Raw genomic sequence first — 20633 nt, 5'->3', positions numbered from 1 at the left:
CAAAGCTGTGTATGCATTTCCATACTGTGTTTTCAGACTGGGTATGATTTCAGTGGGATTTATTGCTGAAATCAAAGCTGATTGTAAGACAGTTTTGTGTGTTTCTCAAAAAAGCCCCTCAAATCCCTTGTCATTAGGTTTCCAAGTCATCTTGTTTCTTCATTTTTAAAATGGATAAATAAAAAGGTTTATGTTGAAGCTGTCACTAGCTGAAAGAGGCTAGTAGTATTTAAAGTATTTGCTTTTCTTTATAAATGACTGGATTATTTAAGATCTTATGAGAATGTGAACATTTTTTCCAGCTATTTGCATAAATTGAGGTGGAAATATTTTAAAATTGCTAAAACCTTTGGATAGCATAAATATCCACTCCCTGTACAGCTCTATGAAATACTCTGAGGCTTGACCTCAGTTTAATAGGAAAGGAGTATTCTCTTTGTTTTCATCGGTTTTGTCTGCAACAATTATTTGTACTTTAATTTTTGAGGAGTGCGAGTAGTGCAATTAGTATTACCTTGATTCCTTGCAATTAGAATCCAGAGAAATACTGTCAGCCTTGTTATGTCTCATAATCTGGTATTTTGTTTTAAACAAAAATTTGAATGTGAGTTTTTAAAAACTAGTGAGCTTAAAAATTTGTCTGCTTCTACAGCGGTGAGAAGTCATCCAACTTTGTTCATTGCCTGAGTCCCAAATATTTTAGAAGTTAGTAAAACTTGCAATTCACAAAAAAAAAAAAAAAAAAACAAACCTGTGATGGAAAATTCAGCCTTTCCTTTAGGGCCTTGTCCAGCCTTGGACTAGGCAGGTTCTGTGACCATATGTCAGTGCAGCATTGACAAAGCAGTGTCAAAAAGAGGCCGACAGCATATAAATATATATACATATACATATATATATATATATATATGAGATTTTGGTTTGGTTGGTTTTCAGCTTTTGCTTTCCCAACCATTAACGTCCTCAGTTTCTTGGAGCATAGGTGAATAGGCAGGATGTTGAGGATGTGCAGCAGTGTTTTGAGTCTGCTTATGTATCCTGCACTTTTTTAAATTGCCCTTTCAGGATAAAGTTTAATAACTCCTTTTTTCTTTCTTCTACCCAGGGTTTTTTGCATTTTGAGTGTAGCACCCTCAACCCTTTGTAAGCGATCTGCTGGCAGAAGTGTCTGGGCAGGGTGCAATTCCCAGGTTCATTTGGCCCCGTGTGCCAGCATGGTGAGGGTTTAAATGGGAGATTCTTTGGGAAGCCTCAGAGAAGAGGCAGCTGTTGTTTGAGCGGCTGTGGTTTATTCTGGTGCCAGCCACCCCCACTGCACCTGTTGGCACTTGAATTATGGCCATTTCGTGCATAGCAACTCAATAAGGCAAGGTAGGATTTTAATAGAACAGGCTGATACCCAGATGGGGATTAAAGAAGTTTCATGAACACTTAAGGAAGAGAGAGGAGCTCTCTTTATTTAAGGGCAGGGATGTAACAATACTTCCCTGAGCAATGGCTGTTCCCAGTGTTGCTGCAGCAGGGGCAGTTGGCCTCTTCTTACAGAGTGTCTGTAACTTCTGATTGCCCTTTCTAGCTGTCCCTAAAGCTGTAAATAAAGGCAGCAGGGAGGATTCTTTCCTGAGAGTGCTGCTTACCTGCTCTTCCAGCAGTACAGAGGAGATTTGGCTGGGAAAAGTGGCTCTGCACAGTCCCCTGTAGCAGGTCCACCCTGCCTAGTTTTGGATCTTACCGCCTTTGGAGCTGTTCTGACAACAGATACCAGGTCTTCTTCTCCCAAAAATGTTGTAAATGCTGATGCTGGTGATAGTGCCCTAATTAATTACTCCTCCTCCCAGACCCCAAAGAATTTTTCATTAAGATCAAGTCAAGTGATACTGGAAATGTCCATATTTATACTTTTTATAAAATTTTATTTTTGTGGTATGCAATGTACAGGGAAAATGAATTAACTGCTGAATGCTCTTTTGAGTGGGTTTGAACAGATGGGAAAAAAAAAAGACTTCATAGCCTCAAAGTGACCACAAGGATTTATGGATGCTTTATTTTTCCAATAAATTACATTGTTTCAATGCAAATAACATGGAAAGAGATGGTTGGGATGGATGGACCCTGGATGGTAGAGTTTATTCCATGTAGTTTGCTTTGGTAAAAGCTCAGGTTTTTTCAATGAAAGTGTAGTGACCAAAGGTGATACCCATGGATGTGCTGGTAAAAAAATGGTGGGGTTGGAGTCATATCATCCAGTTCTATGCAGTTTCCATGTTGATGGTGACAGACTGAGCAAGAATTTCAGGCAAATCTTGAGTGCCATCTGGTCTTTCTAACTTTGGCTTGTTCTGGGAAGGAATGGGAAAGTTGTATTTGAAGTTAATGTTAGCTGAAGAAACAATTGCAAAATGACAAACTGAGCCCTTGATTTCTGTTTGGAGGTGTTTGTTTCATACAGTTAGGAATGTGCATTTCCTTGGATAGAATAACTGACAGTTCACATAAGCCCACAAAAGTTTGTTTGCATTTTAAAGACAGCTGCTGTTTTGCTCTTTGTTTTTTGTGATTTTTTTGGGTTTTTTCCCCATCCTCTGGACAAAATAGTAACATATAAAGGCTATGGGGCAGGGAGGGGTTGTTGTTTTTATTTTCCCCTACTTGTAGGAGAAGTGCTAAATAATTGGGTACTTTTGAAGCCCTCTTTTAGCTATTGATCAATATTCTTCTGTGACAATATTCTTCTTCAGATGATTATTTTGTTCTCAGTAGCTCACGTGAGTATTCAGGCCACTCTGTCTTAACAGAAATCTACAAATTATTGGAAGGTGTTGCTTTGATTTCCATTTAAAAGCAATCTCAATTGTGCTTGTAGGATAAATGTCTCAGGTTGTCAATTTGCATTGTGTTTGAAAAATCTACTAAACACCAATGAGTTACAGGGCTGTGAACAAGAGCAAGGAACTTGTACTCCTGCTATCTTTGCTTTTGGACAACATTCTCATTTTATTCTTTTTATATTGTTGGGGAGATGTTGGCAAGGAACCTGCACTCCTGCTATCTTTGCTTTTGGACAACATTCTCATTTTATTCTTTTCATATTGTTGGGGAGATGATGGTGTCAGGGTTTTGTAGCCTCTGTTGGCTGTGGGTCTATAGAAGCCTTTATGGATAGCAAGCAGATGAAGTTAAGTGTACAAATGAGAAGAACATACCATTTGGTACCTGGAGAATTCCTCTTAGACTGACAGGATGTGCTTTACAAATGCTGTGGAAAAATACAGATATGCTAGTTAGAAAGAGCAGCAAATATTACTTTTGGGAATAGCCCTAAAATTAAAAGCTGTTCATGAGTTGATGGCATTAAAAATCTGTATCTGGTTGGATTTGATCTGATATGGTGATAGAAAGTTTTAAGTGTTTCATGTTGTACAAATCAAGCTCTCTTCTTGCTTAAGTGTAATAAGACAGTAGCTATTGGATACAATCACTGCAACTGCTTTTAAGAAAGTCAGAGCTTAGAGATTTGGTGTTGACCAAAACAGCCTCCTGTGCTGTGGCTGAATGGGGGCTTTGGCATGGTGTGACTGCAGGATGAGCACATTGCCATGGTTGTTCTCACACACAGGGCCTTTGACCTAACTCAGCTGGAGCTTTGTCTGATCTGCCTGAGAAGCTAAAAGCCCACTGTAATGAAACTGTAAGAGAAAGGAGAAATGTAGGATGGATGTTGAGCTCTTGCACTTACCCTCATAGTTGATGCAGCCATTTGAGTCCTCCTGGCCTTTCATGAGCTCATCTACTTCTTCTTCTGTCATCTTCTCACCTGGGAGTGGAGAGAACTTGTTTCATTCTTCCACACAGAACTGAGGCTGAAACCTACAGCTTTTCCAAAGGCTTTTCTTATTTTCTGAGTTGGTGAAAAAACACCTATATATGACATGAGCTTAATGAATTTTAACTTTCTTTAGAAGACAGAGACATATATGCCTAGTGATTCTAGTTATTCCTACAGAGTAAAGAAATTTTCATGCAGCAAATCCTCTACTTTTGTCCATTTGTGTTATGTCACTGAGATGTACAGACTTTTCTCTCTATTCATCAAATAACAGTCACTCTTAATATCTTGTCTGAATTTAGATAAGCCTAGCCTTTTCCTTTGGACTTTAGTGGGAACCCCAAAGCTCTGTTTGCTTTCTTTGTGGATTCCAGTTAGGAAACCCAAAGTCTTGTCTGACATAGTAGGCTCCTACCTCTTCAAACTGTTTGGTCTGCCTTTCCTTCCTCTCTCATGCCTCCAAAGAGCAGCAGCTCTGGAAGTGCTTGCAGAGAGGATGATCCCTTACCCAGAGTAGCCAGCACGTGGCGGAGCTCAGCGCCCATGACTGTGCCATTGCCTTCCTTGTCAAAGACACGCAGACCTTCAACAAAGTCTTCAAAGGTGCCCTGTTCCTTGTTGTTGGCAGCTGCTTGCAGCATGGGCAGGAACTCTTCAAAAGTGATCTTCTTGGCATTCATCTCTGGGAAAAAAACCACCAGTTGTTACATGCTAGGTGTTTGTAAGTGTATTCCTTAGGCATGTTAGCCCTCAAATGTGGGAGAGCTCTCCCTTTCACAGCTCTCTGTAGCCTTTACTCTAGTCTTTGCTTCAGAAGTTGACAGTTCCTCTCCAGAATCTGGATTCTCTTATCCTATAAGTTTTAACATACATCTGATTTTTCACATCCAGGATCCTTCTCACATAGCTTTGTATGCTTGTGTGCATTCTATATTTTTCTTTCAGAAATGAAATTTGTTACATGAGTTAAAAAGATTTGGGGAGTGAGAGAACTTCAGAATACAGTCAAACAAAAATCTTGAGCCCCAGCAATGGAGAAAAGGTAACCAGAGTGGGACTTAGACAAGATGCTGAGGTTGCTCATATGTTACTGACCTCTTCAGGGTCTCTTTGATGTGGTGGCAGAGCCTATTAGCAAAAGAATAAACTGAGTAGAACTAGGAAAGTACATAGTTGTGGGTTGCCAATAGTAAATTTGGGCATGTCCACAATGGAGGTTTAAGACCTCCCGAGCTTAGTCCATCTAACCCCTTTCCTCTCATGAGCCAAAATTTGTAGTCCTCAGTGAGAACTTCCCCAAGTGTTTCTCATTTTGGTTTGTTTTGGGGGTTCAAGGCTGCTAAATAAAATAATCTTTTTTTTTATTCTTTCTTCTTCCCTCCTGGATCTTTCCATTGCCAGCCTTCATCTAGGCAGCAACAAAATATAATAGATGGAAATAGATGAGCAGGTATTTTTCACTACACAGTTGTTACAAAACCTATTTTACTATTCAGTCATTGTTAGTTATTGCTGGAATCACTGAAAGTCCTGGTATGATTTCACCTCTGTGTTAGTCCTCAATGCTTCCTGCTGGTACCAAAGCTTTCTGAATTGTTCCTCAGAGTTGTCTTTTCCAGGCCAGAGGATGTGAATATAATTTAGCCTGCCTTAATATGGTTCTGCACGACTGAAATCAGCGATCACCTGCTTCTAGGTTCTCGTTAAAATGAATGGACTATAGTATTTATCCTTTCTTTTTATCTCTAAAAGGGAGGAAAAAGAAATAAAAAATGGCTGCAGTAATAAATGACCAGTGTATGCTTCAGTGTGCCCAGGTTTGCAGGAGCTTTGGGAAGACCATTCCAGTCAGCTGAAATATACAGGTGGGGTTCCAGTCCCAGGGCATGTCTTGGCTTATGCAGAAGTCCTTGCAGTGGAAGGACCTGAAGAGCTGAGTATCAGTTGTTAGAAATGGACCCACAGCTCTCCAGGCAAAGGCTGGGGCACTATGGACTGTGAGCAATGAGTGTGTGCTATACTTGCACTGAGTTCACACCAAACCAGTCCTTATAGAGAATTCTCTGTGTTTTAAGCAGAAGGTTTTCCTCTATTCCCTATCAGCATTGTTCTCTTCCAAAGGAATGAGTGAAAATACCATGAATTGCTGCATAGCCCCCCTTGCTTCCCATCAGAGCACAAGCTCCCCTCTCTCTTGCTGTGACTATTGTTGTTGCCTGATTGCTGTTCCCAATCTCAGGAGCAGCTCAAAAGACTGCAGAGCACTTACCCTCTTTGCTGGGGTTGCCCAGAATTTTGTTGACCTCTGCATTTGTTGGGTTCTGCCCCAGTGCCCGGATGATATCTCCAACCTGGCTGAGGGTGATCTTGGCATCACCAGTCCTGTCAAAGAGGAGGAAGGCCTCCTTGAAGTCTGCAAGAGAAGAGCAACATTGAGCCAGGCAGCTCCCTACTGACAAAGATGTGAGCCTGCTGTCTCCTGGCACTGTTCCACTGACTCCAGGGGAGTTAGCCAGGGGAATCTTTGGCCCATAGTCCCAAGAAAAACTCCTCCCCTCTGACATTTTGGTTTCACTATTTTTAAACTTTTATATCTACCTTTCATGTCTTCCTGGCTGTAATAGCCATCAATAGCTTTTTGATTGGCCCTGTAGTTATTTCAAGGACAGGGGAAGATAAGTTCTCTACCAACACTGTCATTCAAGAGCAGGTTCCTTCACGTGATGTAGCAGCAGATGGTAAAAATATTGTTATCCACTCCACCTTATCTCTCCAGAGAACTGGGACTGTCAAGAGCCTAGCAGTGCAAAACCTTTGCCTGCTTCAGGGGGTTCTACCTGCAATCCCAGCACCTCAACTACACAGTGCTAAAAGGAAACTTGAAGGTGGATTTCAAATGCTTTTACTGTTGTTTTCCCTTAAAATTCCCTTACAATGTGATTGCCAAACATGTTTGTTCCCTCTTTTTTTTCTATTCTTTGTAGTTTTTCCCTGCTTCTTACAGATGCAAGAATATTCCACTTTTCCAGTGGAAGTACTCATGTGATGCCTTTTCTTGTGCATTTCCAGTGTGCTCACTTTGCAACTTCACTTCTTTCAATACTGCCAAGTGATCAGTGTTCATTTATTTCCCCTTGTTGGACAAGAACTTTGGGTACAGGCATTCTTCCTACAAAAAATCAGCACAGATAGTTGCCTTCATTGCATCACCAGCCTTCATCTTCTGTTGTGAAGTTCCATGGCAATCATATTACTCTATTTTTTGGCTTTTTAGAGAATTTGAATAAAGAAGAGTTTCTTTAAAAAAAGAGGAGGGGACAAAGGTCAACTGGCTTAAAAGCTGTCTTTGAACCCCATTGCCACAAGCATCTTGGTTTGTGCTGTTGCTGTCTTCTGCACTGCAGTGTCTGATGATGCTGTGCTTTAGCTCCAAGTAAACTGAGTAAAATGTCTTTTCCTTGGCCATGATTCTCTTCCAGCAGCCACACAGGCTCTGTGTTCCACAGCCTGTGTAATATCCATTCTGCTTTGGGGCAGGTTTAGGAATAAGAAGCCACATTTCAGATCATGTCTTCATTCATCTTGTGCTAGGGATGTGATGCAGAGGTATTTATGGTTTTGCTTTATTCTTCCTTGTACCACCATGGAGTTGTTGCTGGCACCCAGTAGAAGTGCTGAAACACAGTGTCAGCCTGCTAGGCTGTAATCTAATACATCTGAAACTAATCCTCTTACTGTCTCATGTGAGACACCTATAACCCTTTGCTGCTACCTCTCTTTCCTTCCAGCTTTTATTGCAGGGTGTGAAATCTGGACCAGTGCAGAGCTTCCTGATATCAGCTCCAGCAGCTGAGATGGGTGGAGCTGTAGTGATTTATACCATATGATCTGATCTTTCATCTGCTAAATCAATGACATTTAGCTGCAGTGAGGTATAAAGCAATGCCAGTGTGGTAACAGCAAAGCCATCAGGAGAGTTTCTCCCTTTTGTAAATCCCAACAAGTTTCATGTTCACTGGGTTCTGAACACAGCTCCCCAGCTTGGAGAAAAGGACTGATTGATTTTTGTCTCTCACGCATGCATTTCACTGCAATATATCTTTGCTGTGGGTTTTTATTTTGAAGTTTTTATTTAGAATTTTTTATTTTTATTTTTTAAGAGCCAGTCCTAGTTTATAGCTCTGCTGGAGCAAGCATGTTCCAAGTCTGTCTGAGGATGGTACTACCCAGCTGCTGGTGCATCAGCCTGTGCAGATAGAAATAGTTACTGAGGGTGGGCATATCTGCTCTTGGGAAATTCTCCCTTTCTCAAGTATTTGCTCTGCTGCTTGGTTCAGCCATTGTAAAGTTACAGCAGCTGGATGATCTGAAATACATAGGGAAGCTGAAAGAAATATTTTGCTTTCAAAATATTGCCAGCAGCTTTCAATTTAGGACATTTTTCCTTAAACCCACCCAATCCTTTTGTAAAAGTTTCAGAATCAAGAAGTAAGGAAGAGTCCAAATGACTTCTTTTGTGACCAAGAGAGTTTGGACTGCAAGAAGAGAATTTTCTCACTTGCTGCACTGTACCTCTCCTTATTGCTTTGATGGAGTTACCGAGAACAGGCTCATCTTCACAAAGTTTAGGGCTCTCTCAAGACCTCTTTCTAGCTATTCCACTCCCTCTGAATTTCTAGGAAATCCTTGTATCTTCCTTTCTAAACACTTTCTTCAGTCTACTGTATGCGCTACTGATTTTTTTACATTTTAAAATATTACTTAATAAAGCCCAAATGCATCTCTTAGACTATTTTAAACACTTAAAATTAGATTTCCAGAGCTTCAGTGAGAACTATTGTTCATGTCAGACCTTTTATCTCTTTCTAGAAGATTGAAACAAAAGATTTGGAAGCTGCAAGTTGCTTGTGAATCAAAGAATACAGCAAGATGCTCAAGAATTGCAGCATATTCACACCATTGTGTAAGCAGCAGTTTACACAACTCACTTATTTGCTGACTATTTCCATGCTTAAAGAATAATTTTACAGTAAAACAGCCTTTGTTTCTCCCCTTATAGAACACCTACTGGCAAAAGTGACATACAGAACTCTTGCATCTTCTGTTCATGCAAGATTGCAAAGTCACTGCAGCTAAGTTAAATTTTCAGCCCACTTCCTCCTTCTGTTGTCCTCCTTCTGCCTATTTCCCCTGGGACTGTCAAGTTCAAGACTTATTTTCAGCATCCTTGTGAAGAGCCAGAACAGGAGCACATGTGAAGAATGTTCAGTAAGCAGAGACAGTGTTTTTCCTCTTTGTACCATGGTATAAACTTCTCAGTTCAGACAGCATGTAAACAAACATCCAGATAAATTACATGTAGATCTACAGCCACCTTCTTGTTCAGCATAAGTCATCACTGCTCTGAAGTCAAGAGTGTGGTGATTTATATCAGATGAAGTCTGAGCTCATTGTTTTATAAAAGTTAATTTCTGAGCCTGTAGCTCTTTTTGAACCCACACACATGTAAAAGGTATCAGCTCTCTTGTAACTTACCATCCTGTTGCTCCTTGGAGAACTCGATCTGTTGGAAGGAAATCAATCACAAAAAATAGCTTAGGAAGGGGGGCTGGGGGAGAACCTGTGTGTTTTCTAAAGCATCCAGCTCAATCCATGAGTCATCTTCCAGAAGAGCAAAAAAGTGGCCTGTCAAATGTGCAGAAGTAATGCAGATAGCAAAAGAGCTCTTAAGGCTAGTGAATATTTAGCATTTGGTAGCCATTTTGCTCCCCCTCCTTCGCCCTGGTAAAGTTTAACTTTGATTTCACTTACCATTGATTTCATCAGCAGAGAAGGACTGCAGTGGGGGAGAAAAAGAGAGAGAAAAAAGAGAACTAGTACTGCTGAAAATGCACTGAGAGAAAGTAAATAGCACCAAGTACCTGAGGCTTTCACTTCTGTCTTGCCTAATGTAGTTAGGCCATAGCAACCTAATCTAGCAACTTCCTGCATAAAAATGCACCAGCACATCTATTCTTAAAGTCTTCCTTAAAATCTACATCCTAGGGAAAGACAGAGCTGAAGTAACAAGAAGCAACAAAAATAGAAAGTCTCTTAACTAAAAAAGTCCTAATTAATTACCATCAGGTCCATTTACTGTTTTACCACAGATCCATTTTAGTTATACAATTTGAAGTAATATTTCTAAACAAGCAGCTCTTTTTTATTAACACAGAAGTTAAATTATTCCCTTAAAGTTTATGTCTCAAATTAGTTTTTGATTGCACACTGTTTCATAAAGTACTAATATATGATATTTGTTTATATAAAATATGATTTTTCCTCGCCACTTTAGCTGGTTGCATTTGATTAAAAAAAGCTTAGGAAATTGTAACCCTTCTGTCAGAAGTTGTGGGAGCTGCACCACTACTGTTGCCTGGTTCAAAACTGGAGGCTAACTGGAAAACCTTTAGGTTTTAACAAGAAAACCAAGCAAACCTAAACTGTCTCCTGGACTGTCCTTCCCCCACCCCCCAAGACCTAACATGGGCAAGAAGCCCTATTTACTGCTGTAAACTACACTGGCTGGCTGCTAACAATTCCAGTGCACCCACCATGGTTGAGTTGGAAATGCAGAGCAGCAGACAGGCAGGAAGGATTAGCTGGGAGGTCTTGAGAGTGGTCCTGCTTTCCTTGCCTTTCTTCCCCTTATTTATCCGGCAGTGCTGACGGCATTGCCTGGATTAGGTGTCAGAAGGAAGAGGTCCCTCCCCTTGGCGAGTTCTTTAGCTTTCTTAGGGCAAAGTGACAGGAGGATCCATGTCTTGATAGACATCTTATGATGGCTATTTTTAGGAGGCTGAAGAGGGGCAGGGAGTGACAAGCAATAAGTTTGATTCATGTCAGCACTTTCTGGGTCCATACCATCAGGAGGAGATATTCCTTGTCCAGACCTACCAAGACTTCCTTATAGGGAAGGATTCTATTTCTCTGATAAGCTGTAGAGTCAGGAGCAGTGAGGGTGAGGAGCTGGCTGGTTCCACACGTGGCTTGCAGGATGTGTGAGATGCAGCTGAATGATCCTCATATCTTTGCTGGGCTTTGCTCAACCCCTTCCATGGATAATCCAGTGCCCAACATGAGTAGTAGTGCTGCCTGCCTGCTCAAGTTGTTGACACTGAGCAGAAAAGTTATCTGTCAACAGAGAAGCTGACAATCCTTCTGGGAAGCTTTTCCTCTGCACACTCTGATCATGTTTTCCAAATTTTTAACATTTTAAAGGGAAAAATTATCTGTGCAGTTTGGAACCAATTGTATGAAGTTAGTGGCTGATGTGTAGATGTACCTGGCAGGGCAGTGGGTAATCTGTATTCATAGGAGCCTGGGATCTCTAGGATACTTTTCCTCTGGGGCTTGGGTTAGGCAGAGCACCAGGGTGCTGAGTTTGGAGCTCCCAGGTGTGTATGGAAGTGGTGCTGCTCAGGTGTTTGTGAGGTTGAGGCAAAGGAGAAGCTGTGATAGAAGCTAAGCACCCAAAAAGCCTTTGTGAACTGGAAAGATGACTGTTCAGGGTGGGGAATGGGGTACTTGCTTTTTGGGTTGCAGGGTGGTCATGGTGGGCCTACAGACAGGGAGCAGGAGGTAGAGGCTGCCACTTCTTTAGTAGCAAAGACCAAGGCCCACCGTGCAGCATCCCCCAAGACCAGGTAAAATACCTCAGTGGATGTTATGACTTGTAAAAGGATTGGCAAACTTTGCTCCAAGCTTCTTCCATTCCCTGTTGCCTCAACAAGCTCAAGAGTGTCATGAAGCCAGGGTAGGAATAGTTGTGTGACAACTGGGAGCAGACTCCCAGTTCTGAACTCAAATCCCCCCTTTTAATTTCTATTAGTTGCCCCTGCTAAGCAGTCACTGCTCCTGGTTGTCTAAAAACGAAATGTGATTAGTGAGGAGAACCTTCTCCTGCAGCTTGCTCTTCTCCTGAAGAGAAGCATAACCTCCACCACTGTGTGTTTTCAGTATGTTGAATACTCTGAATGAGATAATCCAATTCAATCAGATTATTTTACTGTTGTTTTGAAACTGAGCAATCAAATTAAGTGGATTTGAGATACTAACCTCCTACCTCCTATTAAAAAAAAAAAGAAAGAAAGATGCAACTGGAAAGATTTTTCTGAGCTTGCCATTTTAGCTGGAAAACGCCCTGTTTGAACAAATTATTTGCAATTTTTTAGAAATATCTGGAAATATACTGAGTATGAAAAAAGCTCTGCTGACAATTCTTTGCTTTTGGTTGGTTTGTTGCTGGATTTTGGTGTTTTTCTGCTATTTGTAATCTATTAGCCTGTGGGAACAGGAATGTTCTCATGATGGTGTAGCCACAATCAGGTGTGGCTGCATAGAAAAGGGACTGATGGTTTTGCCCTGGGTTTGCTGACATAAGTTTAGCACAGTTCAGAGTTCCTGATTTACACTGGCTGGGGCTGGAATTCAGGCAAGTGAGAAAGCTCCTCAAGATCTTGGCCATCAGTCCTAATGCATTAATAGAAGAGCTATTGAAAGACTGAAATGGTGTCTGGGTCAATGGAGTACGTTGCTTTTTGTGGCATTTTCTTTCTGCCTTCAGCATCTTGTTCTCCAATGCTGGCAACTAGGAAATGTTCCCCTGAAAACAGATTTGAATTTTTAAATTTGGTTTTGGTTTTGGTTTTTTTTTTTTTAGGGAAAACTTAGATTCCTTCTCTTGAACAGGTAGGTTCTATGTTTGGCTACAACAAAACTCATTCCAAAAGATGCCAAGCAGAAAGTAATTGCAGTGCACTTGTCTTGGACATAAAAACCAGATACCTGGATTAGTCATCTGGCTTAAAAGGGCTATTAAATATTATCAGCTGAGAGGGGTCTACAAATAAGCTGATTGTCTTTTGACCATATGGGAGTTTGGCTCAGAGTTCGGGTTAACAAAAACTAGTGCACTGTAGCCCTTCATTTTAATACTGATCCTTGAATAACATCTCACTAGACAGAGTTTTACTGGGGAGGAATATTCTAGCATGGGCATGTTGCATTCACTGAAATGAAGAATCACCCTGCTCTAAGAAAATTGAGCTGTCGAGGGGGTTAAAATGTACTTGCTTTCAGTAAGGGCAGCTACAAAATGGCCTAGATGAAAAATATTTCAAATACTCCTTAAAAGAAATCAAAAGTGAGATTTCCAGTTCTAAAAGGAGCTTTCAGAAAATTCAAAAGGGACAAAGAAGTATTTTGCAGCAATCTGGTCTTTGTTCTGATCCTGGCAGTGTTCTCTGCATTGTCAGAGGACACTGAGTCTTGAGGCTTTAGGGATGATTTTGATATATCAGGGAGTTCAGTTTAACAAAAACTGAATGCTCCACCCCTAGCAAAAAGAATGAAAGGTTGAAGCAACTGCAACCCATGGGAAAGACCAGAACTACTTGGATTTCTCTAACTTCATATAGCCCTTATTTCTGGGCAGAGTTGTTATCCAGAAGGATATCTGTGCCAAAGAAAAAGGTAGTGTGTTTTGAGTTTGGTTTTTTTTATTGGTTTTGTTCCTTGCATTGTCTGTGAGTACTTTCTAGTAATTCTGTTGCCAGAGGTATTCTGACCAGGTCCCAGTTAAAGGGTGGAGCTGATGTGGTTGTATGCAACTCTTTCACCAGCTACATGGAGACTCAATCCACAAAAATTTCCTAATTATTAACAGAGTTCCTGATTCCCCACAAATAATTGGTTTCTGTGCCTTAGGGCCCCAAGCTTTGCAGTGTGATGCTGTGCTCACCTCTTTAGGCTGGTGGGCACTGGGACTGAGCACAGCTGTGCTGAGGGGCACCTGCCTTGTGCTCCCTGTAACTCAGGAAAGGTCTGGACAGGATGGAAAGCCCTGGGAAAAGGTGCTGCTGGGAGTTAAAGCATTAAACTGCTCCATTTGTTTGTTACCTTTTGGATGAATGACAAGAACTGAATCATCTTAGGAGTTTATTAGAGAATTACCAGCTATTTAAAGGAAAACTCTGTCTCTTTAAAAGAGACTAAGACATATTGGATATCTTGGAAAATCAGAGAGGAGAAAATCTGAGATTCTCCTAGGATACTCACTGTATATTTAGCCTTCTATTCAGGACTGGAGGGGTTTTAAAATTTTTAATGAAGTTAAGATAGGTTTGTGCCTACAGTAGTTTATAAACCTGCTCACTATTAAGGTCTGCTCCTTGATTAATACAGCTGCACATCTTTTCTAGTAGACATCACTGAGTGCAGGATTACACAGCTTCCAAACCCCTCTGAAAAGCAGGTTGTTCTTTTCCCATCCCTCACCTCATTTCCATAACTTGTGCAATCAATGCCACAGGTTTTAGAGGGGCTGCTTCTCAATTAAGTAAGAATTAACAGCCTGATGGATTTAGCTTCCTGCTGAATGAGGCAGAGAAACATTAGAAGAAGAGCTCTTGAGAAACTGAAGTCTGTTTTGAGAACAGTGCTGCCTAGAAACACAATTGAAGAAAGAATAAAAACAACCCCCATTAACACAAGACAGAAAATTGCATGTGTGAGATACTATGAGGTTTGAAAGAATACTTCAGAAATATCTCTGAGTTTAAATGACTTGACTGCAGATTCATTTGACCTTTTTCCTAAGCATTTTGTGTCACTTTCCAGTTTATAGCTTTTTAAAACGTCACAGTTACTTTGCAGCTGTGCAGAAACTTTTGGATGAGCCTTGACGTTTAACTAATGTGCCCTTCTGAAATGTCTGGCTGTGATGTGTGCTCTTGCTGCACTCTTGATCACATTTCTTCAGCTTCAGGGGGGAAAGTGCCTTCAGCTGGGCTCATTTGTAAACATGTCCCATTTCTAATTGCTTTTGTGCTGGAATGTGCATAATCAAGGGGATAGACAAGATGTGAGGCTCTGGAGCCCTGCTTTTGGAGGGATTTCTTGTTTTAACATGCCTCCCAGTGGCACTGTTAGAGTATTAATGTAACTTAAACCCTTGCTACTTGACATTTAAGTGCTCTGTGGTAAACCAGCCAGCTGAAAGTGCTTCTTGGCAGCGGGTATAAGATGTAATAAAGTCTTAGTGAAACAAGGGCAAATTTCCAGGTTGCTTGTTTCAGATCTCCTTACAGACAACTTCTTTTTCTCCTTGTCATTGGCTAAATTTGTCACCTTCTTCTTGCCTTATGTAAGATTAACTCAGGTATCTTGTTACTATCTTTTACAACATCTCTGGGCTCTGAAGGGGCTTAAAACAGTATTTTAGAAATATTTTGGGGCTGTTTTGATGGGACTAAGGCTCTACCATATAACTTGTGTTAACACTTGGAGTTACCCTGTGAGCTCTTAAACTGTTACATTTTTTGTCATTTGCTTTCCACTGTTTCTACCAAAGTCTGCCATTCACCAGAGCATCCAAAGGCTACAAGTATTCTTTTTTAAATGCTGTAAAGCTGTTAATTAGTAAGAATGGATCTTATTTAAATTTAAAAAAAATCATTATTTTTCAAACAATTTTTCTAGTTAGCAACATTAAGGAAAAATTTCTACTAATATATGTGGGTAGTCTCTACTTTTGATGGGCTCCTTGCTTAGCAGCAGTTTAGGAAGGCAAAGTTCTTCTGAAAGCTTTGTAAACAAAACTAATCTGTGAGTTTTGTGTGTTGGTTGCAACAGTGTGCCCAGGGGATGTTTGGTGTGCAGCAGTCCTTGTCCAAGGTGCCTCTCCTGGGACACCTTTATGCTGTGCCCTGCCTGTCCTGGGTGTGGCAGCAGCATGGGCTGTGACATGTCAGTGGTGAGGTGCACAGAGCCAAGGGCTGGGGCTGTTCTGGGCTGGATCCTGGATGGTGCTGAGTCCAAGTGGTAGCAGGAAGCTGGTCTGGATGGCATCAGAGAGGCACCTGTACATCTCTTAAGACTGAATTCATATTGACATTTGTCCCCTTCCTACCTGTAAGGACACTTGGGACTGGTGACCTTGTCCAACAGGTCACCCATCCTAAGGAATCCTTCTGGAGTCATAGCTGGAGATAGATCAGGCATAATTTGAAGACCTGAGCCAAAAGTTTCTAGTAAAAACCTGCTGTCTCATAAAAAAACCCTTAGCACTTTTGAGCAAAGCCACTGTTGACATTCCTGCTCTCACAGCTTCATGTGGAGTTTGTCTGCAGCACAACAGCTCTCCAAGTGCTTCAGCTGACATTTGCAGTGCTGCTTGCCCTCTAGCTCAGGAGCTTTCTGTCAGTGCATTTTAGTGAGTTTCTCTCTCTCTCTGGGTATATCCAAAGCAATCTCTCTTCAGAGATGACCTACTCAAGTGGTGAATGTAACAAGAAATAAGGGTGCTTGGAGAAACACTTTTTACTGCCTAAAGAGCTCTGCAGTTAAAAACAATCCATGCAACAGGCATCATCATCATGCATCACACACTTACACAAGATTTTAGCAAGTCTTTACTAGTTGGTAGCTTTTAATTTTTTTTTTTCCTAAACATTTGGGTGGCTGTTGGGTATGGCATAATTGATGTCCTGGGATTTCAGTCTTGAAAATGCAGGCATAGGAAGCCTTGTGTACCCCTAACCTCACTTCCAGTGTGGACACTTGCCCAACCTCTGTCTGTACTCAGGAGAAGATACTCAGCAGTATCCTTGAAGTAAAGGACCTAGTGTGACCAGGTCAAGGCACTAGACATCCAGATCACCATCTGTAGAGTGGCAGCCTGTGAAGCACTGCCCTCAGCATCTTCAGCATTTGCATCCCAAAACACCCTAGTTGATTTTGTGAACCTGGGCTCTGTCCAAAGGCTGGTTACATGTGCTGAGAAGGACCCTTAGATTTCCACCAGAAAACCAACATACTTTTCACGTTGGTAATAGGAACTAAGTTATACAGATTTGTGCAATAGGAAATCCATCAATTTCCCACTGCCTTAGTTGCAAAACCAAGCATGAGACATCTGCATCATTCATGTTTCATCCCAGTTGTTGCAGAAATAGACCCACAGTAGTGCTTTTTATGAGCTAAACATTTCTTCTCACTCAGTCTTATGTGGGAGAAGAAGGTTGATAAAACACATAAGCTGTGTTTTTAGGAGTGTCCTAGGCCACAGTTTTAATTGCAGAATTCTTGGGGGTCTCTTAAGAAAAATTATCTATATGGTCATTTTGATTTTAATCATGGTGGGTTTCTAGTGATGGCTCTCAGCTGCTTCCACTGCCCAATTATCTTCTCTATTTAACTTTTGTGCCTATACAAATCCAAGACATATTAGTAATAAGGAAAATTGGAAATATACATTTGGTCTGGAAAGGCTTGTGCAAAGATTGAGGTTTTTAAGCTGTTTTCTGAGTAGAGGGAAATAGGTCTTCACACTTCCAGTTAAAGGCAAGTTCTTCATCCCTGCCTTTACTCTCTTCCTATGGTTGTTACACTGTAGCCCAAGGTGAGCTGTAAAAGGGCTTAGAGATTTGAGTTTACCAGTATTCCTGTTACTCAGTTTTATAGTCATTAGATGTTGCTGAAAAATAGAACATATTAGCTGCTGTTGGCATTAGCAAATCACCAAATATTTGTTCTAATTTGGTTTATTTCAATAGATCAATGAAGAACAGAGAAGAGTCAATGGCCTGTCACAACTTTATCACAGCTTCTGATGGTGATAAACAAACCCAGCTTGAGTTCTCTTAAGGAAGGGGAGAAAAAAGCACCAAAGTTGCAAAATGTGTACTCTAAAAAATCCAGAAAACCAGATTCCCTGAAGATGGGCCAAGAAGGGCATCTGGGTGGGGAGGTACCACCAAGAGAATCACTACTCTTGTTTGTAAACCACCATCTTTGTTTTGGAGGCTATTATGACTTGTAATGCCAACTAAGAATGAAGTGCACAGCCAAATGTGGCTTATTTGGCTGCTGGTTGGGCAACTCTCCCCTTACCCACTCCAGCTGTAACAAGGGGCTTGGATGTGTCTTTATAAAAGCTAACAAAGCCTTTCTGTGTGTTTTCCTGCTGTGTGGCTCCCCAAATCATCATGGCAGTGTAGCCTGACATACCCAGTCACCTCTCTCAAGCAGCAAGCTCTGGCATGGCTGCTAATTCCCTGAGGAGGGAAGCACAGCCCAGTGGATCCCCTTGTTTAAAGTGATGTGGGTTTTGTCTCTGTGTCTGGTCAATCACTGTGAAGAGCCCTGGGTCAGGATTATTCAGGATTATTCACTGAGTCCCAGACAAAACCTTAGTTTTTAAGTACTCCCTGCCTCCAAAGTTGTGCTGGAAATGGTGCTGGAACTTTTACCATGCTGAGACTTTGGTGATTGAATGGAAGGACTGAGAAATAATTGAGGGACTGGGCTAAGACTCAGAAAACTGATTCCTGACTCTGCCACATATTCTAGACAAATTACTTATAACCTGGAATTGTTTCCCTTCACTACCTGAACTCTCAAAACAGGAAAAAGGGTAACAACCCATGGTAGTTGGTTGGGACACTGGAAGAAAATATTTTGTCTGGTATCCTTTCCTTCAAAAGAAAGTCTCCCTAAATTCTATCTTTTTTTTTTCTTTTTTATCAGTCTGAATATGGCAAAACCTAGTAGAACAGAGAGTTCTCTCTGTTCTACTAGTGTGTATTTCTTGCTGCTATTTCCTTTGGGTAAAGGAGTGAACTGCAAAGATGCTTCAGAGTACAATTTGACATTTTTTAGCTGATAATATATTATTGTTTATACAAAGATAGATTAGCTAGGTCCGATGGAGTTCAAAATTCTATTTTCTCCTGATTAACTGGACATCGAAAGCTATCAAATCATATTAAGTTATTTAGCATGAAATCTAGCTTGTTTCCCCATCATCTAATGCAATGTGAGGCCTAATTTAATTGTCAGACAGTATGCTCAAAACTTGTGGGTTTTTCATCCATTCTTCAAAATTCTAAGTATTTCAAAATATCTTTTTTTTTTTTTCTCTTGTCAATGGCTTCAGCTTCAACCTTATGAGAAGATACATATTTAGAAAAATACTGACTATAGATTGGGAAAATTAAAGTAAACTTGGAGAAGTTTCACTAAATGGCTCAACATCTCAGGACTATTTGTATTAAGGTATCTGAAATACAATTCATCATGTATAGGTCTTATTAGTAGTCTTTGTCCTTCTTTTACCCATAATAGGCAAGATTCTTTATGTAGAATTTAGCAAATTGGTCCTGGGACCAATCAGCTTGCCATGTAGGTACAGAATAACTATTTATAGTCCTACTCAGAGAAACTAGTCTGTCTCTTCATCTCTTAACTGCTTAGCCTCCCTCTCCTCTTTCCTAAGTAAAGAATCTCCCAAAATGGAGGAGTTTTCTTCAAAGGGTCAGGGCAACAGTTAGTGATGTTTGTTGGCATGCAAAATCTAAAGATATTATGAGAACAAATGACAGTGCAGTCAGAAGGAAACCTCCAAAAGACTCCTTCTCTTTGTTGCTTTCAATTTGCAGCAAATTATAAATTCTCAGCAAACATATAAGGATGAGAGGAAAACACTTGAAGTACTTCCATTCATGGCTTTCTTGCTCATGGTCTCACCAATGTTTGTTGTGCAGTGCAAATGAAAAGAAAATAGGCAAAACTGCCAAATCTCTCTTTTAAAAACTATTTTGTTTTGTTTCTTTTAAAGATAAGTTCATATTGATCTCAAAGCACATCATCAAAGGGTCATCAGGTGGTTCAAAAATTTGGAAAAGAATTTTAAACTATAAAAGATGGGGTTTTGTACAGTGCTATGGGAAAACATTGTATTTCATGTTTCAATAACCCCATTCCTGTCCTCATGTACCTACTTTAGGATATTTGGGGTTTTTTTGGTTTTTTTTTTGTTGTGTGTTTATTTTAAATTTATCTTTACCAAACAGGTGAGACTGGTACCAGTTGGGCAAAAAGTTCTGAGGTCCACACTCCAACATACTTTTGTCATCCCCAGCTTCACTCCTTTGTTAAATCATGCACCATGCCTTACACCCTACAGCTACTGACACACTCAAAAGCTCGGGCAGCTCAGCAAATCCACGGCCTGAGGTTACTCATTCATTTCCCTGCAGTCCCCAAACCGGAACCAAGCCCAGGCCAGGCTTCAGAGCAGCTCTCAGCCAGGACTGTGCTCCCTGTCCCCTGGGCCCCCTCAGGCCATGCTCCCCCCTTTACCTTGATGCTCTTGAGGTCGATGGCAGGTTCTTTGGGCTTGGCTGGTGCTGCCGGTGCTGGTGCTGGCGCAGGCGCCGGTGCCGCGGCCGCCGCCGGTTTCTTTACGTCCTTCTTTGGTGCCATTTTGTGTTGCTTAAATTGGAAAGTAAAAGTGCCCTAAAAAAAAAAAGTTTAAAAAAAACCCAAACAAAAACCACTTAAGAAGTGATTCCTGGGAGAGGAGCAGTGGTCAGAATGAGCTACAGCCTGTACCCTGGAGGTGGACCCGATGTGCTAAACCCTGTAAGGGCATATATATATTTCACTTAGTGCCTCATACAGTCCTGACACATGCAGCTGGATTGGACGGCCCGATAATCAAGGGGGATGTCATTCTAGCTAGAGCTATAAATGGAATATAAGAGTTCAGGGCTTCATGAGATCAAGGGACTTTTTTCCCCTTTAAAACACAGTCCACCTCCCTGTCTTTTCTATGCGTGCAAAGGAGAGGGAAATATAACAAGCTCAGTTTCAGATCTGCTGTTGATCTGAAATTTGGATATGGATTGAACGGTCCTTTTTCTCATCAGAATTTTAGTTCTGCTTAAGTAATAAATCTTTCTTTCCTTCCCTCCCTTCCCCTTTT

General features: G+C 41.0%; 1 protein-coding gene across 2 annotated transcripts; it reads right to left on the bottom strand.

The window, feature by feature from the left end:
- Positions 1 to 2018: 2018 nt before the first annotated feature.
- Positions 2019 to 20377, bottom strand: MYL1 (myosin light chain 1). Of its 2 annotated transcripts, none has more exons than XM_054636165.2 (7): positions 20009 to 20377; positions 9362 to 9389; positions 6096 to 6239; positions 4335 to 4508; positions 3737 to 3814; positions 3204 to 3256; positions 2019 to 2339 (listed from the first exon to the last, which is right to left on the bottom strand). In XM_054636165.2, exons 1-6 carry the CDS (start codon positions 20129 to 20131, stop codon positions 3228 to 3230), a joined length of 576 nt encoding a protein of 191 aa, XP_054492140.1. In that variant the 5' UTR covers positions 20132 to 20377; the 3' UTR covers positions 2019 to 2339; positions 3204 to 3227. The 2 variants fall into 2 exon arrangements, with proteins under 2 accessions (XP_054492140.1, XP_077037035.1); XM_077180920.1 differs by lacking the exons at positions 9362 to 9389; positions 20009 to 20377 and adding exons at positions 9638 to 9662; positions 10420 to 10473.
- Positions 20378 to 20633: the final 256 nt, after the last annotated feature.

This window comes from Agelaius phoeniceus, chromosome 7 (assembly GCF_051311805.1).
Source record: "Agelaius phoeniceus isolate bAgePho1 chromosome 7, bAgePho1.hap1, whole genome shotgun sequence".
Classification (NCBI taxonomy): domain Eukaryota; kingdom Metazoa; phylum Chordata; class Aves; order Passeriformes; family Icteridae; genus Agelaius; species Agelaius phoeniceus.
The sequence above is the reverse complement of the archived record's forward strand: the minus strand, read 5'-3'. Positions and strand labels throughout refer to the sequence as shown.